This window comes from Alnus glutinosa, chromosome 8 (genome assembly GCF_958979055.1).
Source record: "Alnus glutinosa chromosome 8, dhAlnGlut1.1, whole genome shotgun sequence".
Lineage (NCBI taxonomy): Eukaryota > Viridiplantae > Streptophyta > Magnoliopsida > Fagales > Betulaceae > Alnus > Alnus glutinosa.
In genome coordinates, this window is record NC_084893.1 from 22,672,938 (window position 1) to 22,685,088 (window position 12,151).

Below are 12,151 nucleotides of genomic sequence, written 5' to 3' on the forward strand. Positions count from 1 at the left end.
AGAACTCAAACTGATGATTTTATTCTTTATTTATTTATTTATTTATTTATTTTAACTTAAGCCCAGGTTTCATCAACAAATCATCCTACAAATCTTAAGACACACATTCCTCAATTCAAAGCTCAAACCTCACAGAACCAATGCTAATCTGCTTGTGATAAATGGTTCAAACAAGTGAAGTCTCTCTAATCCAACAAATGAGTCAAAAGATTTAGATTATTAATGACATGCAGTGTTCAACATGTTAAACAAACCAATGACATATAAACCATAGTTACAATGTAATCATGCTCAAACAACAACCTAGATAGGGGTGTAAACGAGCTGAGCTACTCGTGAGCTTACTCGAGATCGGCTCGAATAAACTCGACTCGTGCTCAAATCGATTATTAAATGAGCTATTCGTGAACACGAACATCAAACTCGATTATTAAACAATGCAAACTCGTATAAACTCGGCTCGACTCGACTAAAGCTCGTGAACCCGCTCGTATAAGGATCGACTCGTTTATTAAGGCTCGACTCGTATATATATATATAGTAATAAACAATATACTATATGTAAGCATAAATTAAGTAACAAATACATATTGGTCGGTATATATTAATTGGTTATAATTTATTGGTTATATGTATATAAAATAGTAAATGTAAATAATATCAACACTTAATTGCTAGTCATATGATATAAAAACAATCCATATACTTTAATCATATTATTTATATAATATAATATGACTATATGATAATATAATAATATAACATTGTGACATATGACATGTAATCACTTTATTATATGTTATAAGTATTATTACTAGATATTTAGTAATCATTACATCATGTGATCAAAGATCTAAGATTATACGGATTGTTAGATCATGTTAATATGTTATCATATGATAGTACTTAGATTGTATGATCATATGATATTAGAATTATTAGTAGATAGTTTATGAATTATGATAATTATGATTTATGACTCATAATGATAATACTTATCATAGATTCGTAGATAGTCTAATAAATCAAGTGGTATGATATGATTCATAATTAATATATAGAATTATAATTATAAATTAATTTATAAGCATAAATTATAACTACATAATGTTATATAAATATACAAATTCATACTAGTACAATGATTAAGTAGTTAGATTATTAGATACTTAGATACACTCATACACTAATACAGTGACTAGGTATATAGATTACATACGTAAGTTAGTAGGTATGAATTCACATTAATCATATGATATAATGACACTTTTGAAACTTAATCATATTATTCATATTTAATGACAATGTCATTCATATAATCTCAAACTAAGTTATTAGGATTGGAATCGATCACTAATATGTTAATTATAATCACAAGTTAGGTATTAACCGTATTATCATTAGAATTTAGATAATATGATTTAACATTGTGCTATATAAGTATATAACCGTTAGATAAGATCTAATTACTATTATCAATAGACTTAAAAAAAAAAAAGGTCTGGTGTATTATTCCGATTGATCCTAGTGCATTAGTTTAACTGATCGTGATACGATCAAATGATTAATCAAACTTGAAACAATTAAAGGTTTGATCGAATATCTAATTCATCATAGTGCATCGGTTCGATCTACTGTGATACAAATGTCCGATCAATCAAACTTGAAACAATGAATGTTCCATCTAATGTGCAATTGATCATAATTAAGTACTAATCAGATCGATCATGACAAGATCATAGGATCAATAGAAGACCTTATCGATCCAAGTATATTACTCCAATCGATCAAACATCCAATCGAATCTATCGCATTAGTCTGATTAATCATAGTAGAGTTCGATCGATTAGACTTGAAATAATGAAGGTTCGATCGATTGTCTGATCGATCCTCGTTGAGAATCCTATTCGAGTTCATAAACTAACGGTATATGTATAATGTGGGCAAGTAGTAAGTTTAATATATTTTATATAACTAAATAGGAAAAAAAGTACACATATCCCCCTCAAACCACCACTCAATTATCAATGTACCCCATAAACTACCAATTGTGTCAATTGTCCTCCTCAAACTACTAAAAAATGTCAATGTCCCCCCCCTAATACCAACAAAAAGACAAAAAAATAACTCTAATTTTTGTTTGAATAGACAAAAATGTCCTTATAAATTAGAAAAAAAAAAAAAAAAAACTAAAACTAAAAATAAAAACTAAAAATTATTTTAAAAAAATTAAATAAAAAAAAAAGAGTTTTTTTTTTTAAAAAAACGAAAAAATAACTGAAAAATATAAAAACAATTTTTATTTTTTTTTTAAAAAACAAACAAAAAAGAAAAAGGAAAAATCAGTTTTTTATTAAATTTAAAAAACGAAAAAGAATGATTTTTTTTTTTAGAAAAAAAAAAAACAAACGAAAAAATAACTGAAACTTACAAAAATAATTTTTTTTAACAAAAAAAAAAAAAAAGGAAAAAAAAGAAGAAAACCCAGTTTTTAATTGTTTATTATTATTTTTTTGTATAAATTTTTGTTATTTTATATATTTTTTAATATTTTTTTAGTTTTAATTTATTTTAATAATTTTATGAATGATATTTTTGTCATTAGAAGGACATTGATAGTTTTTGGTAATTTAGGGGAGGACATTGACACAATTGGTAGTTTTTTTGGAGGAGAGGACATTGACATTGAGGTGGTAGTTTGAGGTGGTTATGTGTACTTTTCCCAACTAAGTAATTATAATATAAGTATAATATATATAACTTTTATTAATTAACCATGTGTGATGTGATATATATATATATATATATATATATATATGTTTATACTAATTAAGTATTAATAACTAATTAATATATTAGTTTAAAATACTATATAAATACTATTATCAACCTATTATAATTAATATATATATACAATATCTTTTATAAAAAAAAAAACTGATTAAAAAAAAAAAATCTGTCCCGGCCACGCCACAACCAAAAAATTTTCAAAATTTTCATTTTTTTTTTTCTTTCTAGAAACACCCAAGTCTCTCTCGTTAGTACTCTCTGTAAACTCTCCATCACTCTCTCATTTCAGCTTCTTTTTTTTTTTTTTTTTTTTTTTTTTTTTTTTTTTAAATATTTGAAAATCACCTTCTCTTAACTGACATGAGTGACATGCCTTTAACAAAAAAAAAAAAAAAAAACCAACATCCCATTAACTGACGCACTGCCCAATGCCCAAAAAAACACTTTCTCAAGAATTCTCATCTTCTCTAATGCGTTGATAGCTTAGCTGTCCTCCAAAATCAGTCCTAATTTCAACACACACTGCCCCACGTCTGAAACACAACTTCAAATCACCAACTCTAGCTACTCCCTGGCGTTCCCCAAAGACTAGGCACTATCAACGCTTCTTCTGGAACAACCCACTTCTTATTCTCATATCTAAACTATCCAGTTATCCATTTAATTTTCAGTTACTTGCACGACCATGTTCTCTCTATGCCTCATCAGTTTTGCTAAGAGCTGTTAAAACCGGGAGACACAACGATCCACAACTCTGAAAAAGAACTTACTCCAAAATCGTTTCTTTCCAAGCTTTCAAAATTGAGAATGACGCTTCTGGCTTCGATTCCATCAGGTTTGCATTCTATTTTCTTGTCATTTGCTTTTCTGAATTTTGTGAATAGGATTTGTTGGTTGATTATAGGGTTCTTGATCTTGTTTGTACTGGGATTTTTTTTTTTTTTTTTTCACTCGAGTCGAGCTCGAGCCGAGTACTCAAGCTCAAGATCGACCAAAATGATCGAGCTCAAGTTCGAGCTCGATCAGAAATTCTTCCTTAGCGAGCCGATCTCGCACACCAAATTTAGGCTCGTGTCGAACTCGAGCTCGAGCTCGAGCTTCACTGTTACATAAACGAGCCGATCCCGAACAGCCAATACCCGCTCAGGATCGGCTCGTTTACACCCCTAAACCTAGCAAAATATATATATGTATTTTTGGAATTTTTTTTTTTTTAAAGCGAAAAAGACAAATAAACAAACTTTTTTTTTTTTGAAATAAAAAATATATATATATATATATATAAAATAAAAAAGACAACACAAAAATAACGACAAGCATCTCCCCCCAACCTAAAACTTACATTGTCTCTAATGTAACAAAATAAAATAAAAAAGTAGAGATTAAGAAGAGTACCTTGAAGTGATGAAAACTTATTGCCTGCAAAAATTAGGAAAACAAAACACATGAAACAAAACAAGAACAACCTAAACTACGGCACATCCATTTTGATTATAATGACAAATTGAATTCATGTGTTTGGCAAATCCTGATAAACAGGATCCTCCAACTCACAAGACTCATCTATCGGTTCTAAATCTTCATAAAATGGCTTCAAATATTTTTCTTTGGAAACATTACCATTTTTTAAGCTTTCAATTATTGGTGCTTTGACACTAGATGGATGAGTTTTAATGGGTGCATGCAAGTCCTCGAAACATGAGTTCCATCCATTAGTGTCCATCACTGGTGTTGAGCCAGTTTTCGGTAGGTCACGTGTCGATCAGATATTTGTCTAGGTTGCTTCTGGTCCACCTGAAAAACAAGGCTGCGTCGGGGGGTTCCGACAACCCCGCTCCGATGCTTAAGTGAGTGTATGGTTCTGAGAATAAATGTGCTGAATAATGCCAAAAAGATTGATTAGCATGTACCTTAACATCTGAAGAGGTTCTAGTATTTATAGAGGTTGAGGAGCAGTTATTGTCCCCCTGCATCCATGGAAATCGGCAGTTACATGGAGACGTGGCTTCGATTACGCGGATATCTCGGGTTCACAGAATTAAGATCAGAGGCACGATCCTTTAGGGATGGTGTGCTAAACTGCTGGTGAGGTCACGACCCATGATCCTATTTGGGGTCGTGCGTCACATCCTTAAATCCCGGGTAGTCTTAGGATGTCTGCGGATGATGGAGTCATGGTGCACCCGGGCTGGTTCGGTTGAATCGGATCGGGCCCGAACGGCGGGACTGGGCCTCCGATGGGTTAACTTGTGGATTGTCGGGCCTTGGTCGGGTGTATGTGATGGGCCAGATTCTCGGGTTGGGCCTAGCACCCGAGAAGGTTGAAATTCTTCCCAACAGTTACCCCCCAATTCTCTTAGGTAAATTTTATACTTGAGAGAATTTAGGAATAATTAATTGATCTTTACCCTGATGTATTTTGAATTTTGGGTCGGGCGTATGATGCCGAGAGCGATCAATGGCCCTTCTTTGCATATACTTCCATTTCGAGTCGGTGGTCCATCTAGGAGGCATTGTTTTGTCGGTTGCTTTGCTTTGTCCCTACCTTGTCCACCCGAGGGCCTTCGCACGCCATCTTTTAAGGAATTCCCGTTCTTTTTCCTTTCATTTCGTAATTTCAAATTCAAATTTCAAATTTTCAAAGTTTCAAATTTCCTCAGAATCCGTGAGCCGCATGTCGAGTATGATTTGGATGTCGGTTCGTCTTTCAAGGCGTGTCTTATCTACAAGGCGTGCCACCAGGGCTCTCCGGCTGCCGATTCTAGAAGAATGAATTCGAATGAGACCGTTCATCTTCCGGTGGACTGTAACCAGTCAACCCCGTGGTCCTTTCGATTTGTCGACGTGCGTCAGCAGCACATTAAATTTGATTTGACGTCGGTTCGCCTTTTGAGGGGTGCTGTGGTTGTCAGATGTGTGACCGGTGACGGTTCGACTGCCGATTTGAAGGGATGAGATTCGTTCACGTCTCTCTGTCTCCCGGTTGTTCATGACTGGCTAATCCCGGTCGCACTCGAGTATAAATACCCTCTCCCATCCGCATTTCTCATTCTTGTCTTGAACTCGTATATCTCTCTTCTGGAAGTTTATCCAAACCTTGTCTTTCCGCACCATGTCCGACGCGAGGGAACTCCCAGCAGTTGTCGTCTCGGAGTCTGAAGAAGAGGAATTACTATCCGAGGACGAGGTGGTACCCGAGCAAGTCGAATGTCAAATGCCTCTTGTGCCTCTCAACCACCGAGGAGTTTCAAAGATCTGTACCGGGGATGAATTTCGCCTCCGGAACAATTATGATATTCCCCCAAAGGTTCTGTTACATTTTCAAAATCCTGTTACCTGGGAGATTCGTGGGGGCGATCTCGTTATTTACGAGAAAATGCTTTTAGCCGGGCTGCGATTTCCTTTTCCGGACATTGTTCGGGAACTGGTACTATTTCTTGGGGTGTCCCCGAGCCAGCTTACACCGAACGCGTGGAGATACCTCCTCGCCTCTTTCATTCTATGGCGAACAGTGTTGGGGGCTCGGATGACAATTCCAGAGTTCTTCAACATCTACCGGGCGGCATATAAAAGAGAGGGGGTTGTTGAGTTTACTGTTAGGAACAACCCCATCTTCATTTACCTTTCTCAAAGTTATTCCAACAACCGGGGTTGGAGGTCGGATTTTTTTTCGGGTCTCGGGAGATTGGGAGTCGGCAGCATCCTTACCACCCGACCAAAGGATATCAAGAGTCTGGAGACCTATCTAGGTTGATTTTTAGGAAGCTCCGGCCTTGAATGCGACCGGCAAGAGAAGGGTGGCCGCAATGTTGTTGTTCTCTCAGACTCCAGGGAACGATATGAAGATAGACTATGACAACATAGTCACCGACGAGAATATGCGGAAGGTTTTCGGGTATCAGATTCCTACCGAGAAGGTTTGGTATGATCGGAAAGGAAAACAAAAGTCGATGAAATCCGGGGGTGAAGCGGCCGGCACTCCACAACCGAAGGCGTCAAAGGTGGCTCCCGGGTCTAAGAGGGTCATCAAACCAAAGAAGACCGGTAAGGTGACCCACCCTTCGAGAACTGTAAGTAAGGCGACCCAAGTTCCGAGGACAGTGATTGTACCTCGGGATAACCTTACCCCAACCCTTTCTGCCCCGGCGACCAATCTTGGGAGTGACTTGACTAGAGCTCCCGGAAATACGATCCCGAATGCCTCTTTATCGGCCGTTATTAATCCCGTTGAAGTTAGAAATCCAGTGGAAGTGTCTGGTGGGGAGACTCTGGTTGTTCAGCCCGATGATCTTCCGATTGGGGTCGTTCATGCGTCCGATGTAAAAGAAATTAGAGACGAAACCGAGGAGTCGGAGCAAGAGGCTTCCGAGGTTCGGGGTGCGACCAAGCGCAAAGGGAAAGAAGTGGCGTCCGGGTCGCCGAAGAGGACCCGATTCGCCCCGGATCCTTTGGAATACGCGCTCACGCGGGCCACTGAAGCCGAGCTTCTCTTTGGTCGGCCGCGCTTTGTACTGCCCACCTTGCCAGTTACACGGGAGGAACCGGTTGAAGAATCCGAGACTCCGGGTCGGTCTCCGGCTGAAAAGATAGAGGCTCGCTTGGAGTCTGATGCTGGTTTGGCATCCGAGGATCACTTACCGGCGGAGCATGAAACATCCTTAAAACCCCAGGATGGACCGGGATCCGGGGATCATGTGGTGATGGAATCGGAGGGTCATCTGAAGACCGGGGTGGTAGACTCGTCCGCGCTGGCTGGAAAGGTTTCGGATCGGGTTGAGGTTGTGGAGTCCTCTGGACCCAAGACTTGCGATGACCAACCGGAGACTCGAAATCTCTCCCCGGGTTTATGGAAGCCGAAACTTCCCAACAAGGAGCGTTAATTGGTTCTTTGAGGGAAGGCCTGTTGGCCTGCCCCTTAGAGACTTTAATGGGCCTGATTCCGGAAGGGTCTTCTTCGATGTCCGGGACCGGGTTTCCCGGAGGACTTGCGGAGGCGATGCTTTATGCCCAGTTGCAAATAAGCCCTGTGACTTCAAAATTATCTTTCTATACTTTGTACGTTTTTTTCTAACTTTTTTTTTTCTTTTTTTCTTTTTTTTTTTTTTTTTTTTATAGGGCGTTATGAGGTCGGTTGCCTTGTGGCGAGACCACCGAGGTATCACTAAAAGTCGAGCTGCTCTGGAGGCTAAGGTAGCTGAGCTTCAGTCCCGGGTTCAGGAGCTGGAATTCGAGGTGTCCCGAATCGAGGACTTGGAGTCCGAGATAGAGACCTTGAAACAGGATATTCAGATCAGAGATAAGACCATCAAGGCTCGGGACATGGATCTGGCTCAGGCCCGGAAGCTGGTGGATACATCTCATGCTCAAGCACTTGAAAGTGAGAAGACCCTTGACCGAGTACTGAGCAATCTGACCAAGGCTAACGAAGCCAAAACGACATTGTTTACCCGAGTGGCAGAGATGGAGCAGGAGAAGGACTCGCTGGTGGGCGACAAGCAATCTCTGTTCGAGAAACAGAAAGAAATTCAGGCTCGGTGTAAGAAGCTTCGGAAGAAGGGTCATCACTATAAGTCCAAGTCTCGGCGTTTTAAGAAGCAACTCGCTCTGGTTCCTTGGCTCCGAGGCCTTAGTTGGGGTCGAGGATCCAACTGGGGTTTCGAGAGCTTGAGGACCATGCTTCTTCACCCGGAAGTTTTCAAGGTTGATCCCAAGACTGTGACTCCTGACCTTCTTGGGATGCCTGAGACAGCAACCAATGAACTGCAGACTCTGGGAGTGGAGTTTTTCCCGGACATGGAGGATTGGACCGAGGATGCTCCCAACCCTTATCGAGATGACTTAACTTCGGGGCCCTCTGTCTCGAAATGTACTCCCGGTAGGGAAGAAACCAACGAACCTGGGGCTGGTGATGATGGGGACTCGACAGGGAGCCTGCTTTTGTAAATATATATATATATATATATTTTTTCTTTTGAACCGGTTGTACTTTGAACTAAATACTAAACGCATGTGACCAAGTTGATATGTGAATAGAACTAGTTTTTATACTTTGGTATTTTGATGTGTTCGCATAAACTTTTGTTTTGCTTGTGTTACCGAGTTGTATTTGATCTGGTCTGGTTTGATTTGAACCGAGACATTCCTTAATGACTTTAGACAAATTTGGTGATTTGTCCGAGTCACTATTGAGGATATGACCGGTGCGTGCTCCGGGTCGATTGGATTTCGAACCGAGGGAGCAACGCTTTGATTTGATTTGGTCTGGTTTGATTTGAACTGAGACTCCACGCTTTGAATTGAACTGAGAATAACCATAAAAATACATTGTCAGTGCAAACTTTGAAACAACAGAAAACATAGTATAAGCAATTCACATAAAATATTTCTTCAAATGCTCGGCGTTCCAGGCTCTCGGTAATTCTTTGCCGGTCGTATCAATTAAATGGTATGCCCCTTTGTCGTGGCATCGTATAACTCTGTATGGGCCTTCCCATTTTGCTCCGAGCTTTCCCTCGATTGGATCTTTGGTGATCAGGCTTACTTTTCTCAAAACCCAATCTCCGAGTTGGAACTTTCGTGCGCTTACTTTTTTGTTAAAGTAATGGGCAGCTCGGTCTTGGTATGCAGCCCATGTTACCTGCGCTTCATCTCTTCTTTCTTGTAGCAAATCCAGATTGAGCTTGATTCCTTTGTCGTTGAGTCCCGGATTGTAGTGTGATACTCGGAAGCTGGATGATCCGACTTTAGCAGGGATAATTGCCTCTGAACCATAAGTTAAAGAGAAAGGAGTAGCCCCGGTGGGAGTACGTGTCATGGTACGGTAGGCCCAAAGTACCTCGGGGACATATTCGGCCCAAGCTCCTTTCTTTCTGCCGAGCTTCTTCTTTAGTGTTTTGAGAAGAGTCTTGTTCGTAGCTTCCACTTGTCCATTCGCCGGTGGATATATTGGGGTTGAGTAATAATTTCTGATACGGAGTTTGGCACACCATTTTCGAAACGGTCCACAGTCGAACTAGTTTCCGTTGTCGATAACAAAAGTGTATGGGATACCAAATCGACATATGACTGAATTCCAGAGAAATTTTACTACGTTGGCGGTAGTGATAGTGGCGAATGCCTCGGCTTCAGCCCACTTGATGAAGTAGTCTATCGCTACAAGAAGGGATTTCCGCCCACCTTTTCCCGGTGGCATAGGCCCGACTATGTCGGACCCCCATTTTGCGAATGGCCATGGCGAAGTGATAAGGCTTAATTTTTCAGGGGGTTGCTTCATCACCCGGGCAAACCTCTGACATTTATTGCATTTTCAGACGAGTTTGACCGAATCCTTATTGATTGTTGGCCAGTAGTACCCGGCTCTCATTGCTTTGTGTGCCAACATCCGAGAGCCGGAATGGTTCCCGCAGACCCCTTCGTGTATTTCTTTTAGTACATATTCTGCCTCGGAATTTGTAAGACACTTGAGAAGTGGCTCGGTATATCCTCTTCGATAAAGTGATCCTCCGATAAGCACGTACCGAGCTGAATGCATTTTTACCTTACGAGCTCGCAGCTTCTCTTCGGGTAGGGAACCGTTGCGGAGGTACTGAATGACGTCAGTGGCCCACTCGGGTTCGTCTGATCTTTCTTCAATCTCCATCATGTCGAGTTTTGGAAGGATTGAAGGCTCGGTCTGTATCACCACCCCCCGTGTGGATGTTTTGACGACGGGCCCGGTACCGGAATCCATTTTGGAAAGAGCATCAGCACGGGCATTCTCTTCCCGAGGAACTTTTATTACGACGGTTCTGTCAAAGTTAGATTGACATTTACGCACCTTATCGAGATATTGAATCATCTTTTCGCCTTGTGCCTCGGCAAATCCCTGCACATGGCTGACTATCACCTGAGAGTCGCTTCTGATTTCTAAGTTCCTTGCTCCCATTTCCCGAGCTATTGAAAGCCCGTCCAAAAGTGCTTCATACTCTGCTTCATTATTGGTGGTCACAAAATCCAGTTTGATCGCATATTGAAAAGTTTCTCCATCCGGGCTTGCCAACGTGACACCGACTCCACTCTTCTGGTTGGCCGAGGAACCGTCTACATATGCTACCCATGTTTCCTTCTCGGGCAGTTCTTTGCTTTCGGGCGTATTGCTGAACTCTAGTAGGAAATCGGCTAACGCTTGACCCTTGATAGAAGTACGAGGGTGGAATTCTATGTCAAACTACCCCAGCTCTACAGACCAATTTACCAACCTGCCGGAAAGATCTGGTTTTTGTAATATCTTCTTCAGCGGATGCTCGGTTAACACACGTATAGCATGTGCCTGGAAATATGGTCTTAGTCTTTGTGCCGAGATTATTAAGGCGAAGGCCAATTTTTCGATCCGAGGATACCTCTCCTCGACTCCATGGAGTGCTTTGCTGGTGAAATAAACCGGTTTTTGAATGCCTGAGTCTTCTCGGACCAAAGCTGAACTGACTGCCGAGGGTGATACTGCGAGGTAGAGATACAAGATTTCTCCTTCCTCCGGGGCTGCTCAATAGCGGCGGGTTAGTTAGATACTCTTTTAACTTCTTGAAGGCTTCCTCGCACTCACTACTCCACTCGAAGGCTTTTCTCAAAATCTTGAAGAATGGGAGACATTTGTCGGTGGACCGGGAGATGAACCAGTTAAGGGCTGCTATTCTCCCGGTCAGCTGTTGCAGTTGTTTGGTGGTCCGGGGAGATTGCATATCGAGGACAGCACTTACCTTCTCGGGATTCGCCTCAATTCCTCTTTGCGAAACCATGAATCCCAAGAATTTTCCGGAGGAAATGCCAAAAGCACATTTGGCCGGGTTGAGCTTCATCTTGTGACTCCTTAGTGTCTCGAAAGTTTCCCCCAGGTCGGCTATATGGCCGGCGGCTCGTGTGCTCTTGACAAGCATGTCGTCAACATAGACTTCCACGTTTCGTCTGATCTGATTTCAGACCATTTTGTTGACGAGCCTCTGGTACGTAGCCCCGGCGTTCTTTAGACCGAACGGCATCATTTTGTAACAGTATAGACCTCTGTTGGTAATGAACGACGTTTTTTCTTGGTCATCTTCATCCATGTGAATTTGGTTGTACCCTGAGAAGGCGTCCATGAACGTTAAAAGTTCATGACCGGATGTAGAGTCTACAAGGAGATCGATCCGGGGTAATGGGAAACTATCCTTGGGACATGCTCTGTTGAGATCGGTGAAATCAACACACATTCTCCACTTCCCGGTGGCTTTCTTGACTAAAACCACGTTGGCCAACCACTCTGGGTAGTTTACTTCTCGGATAAACCCGGCCCGCAGGAGTTTGTGTACTTCCTCGGCTATGGCCTGGTTTCGTTCTGGTGCGAAAG

At 41.1% G+C, this 12,151-nt stretch overlaps 1 protein-coding gene across 1 annotated transcript; it reads right to left on the reverse strand.

Moving 5' to 3' along the window:
- Positions 1-10,096: 10,096 nt before the first annotated feature.
- On the reverse strand, positions 10,097-11,702 carry LOC133876233 (uncharacterized). Its single transcript, XM_062314519.1, has 2 exons — positions 11,028-11,702; positions 10,097-10,960 (listed from the first exon to the last, which is right to left on the reverse strand). The coding sequence occupies exons 1-2, from the start codon at positions 11,700-11,702 to the stop codon at positions 10,097-10,099; spliced, it is 1,539 nt and encodes a 512-aa protein (XP_062170503.1).
- Between the last annotated feature and the right edge of the window lie 449 nt (positions 11,703-12,151).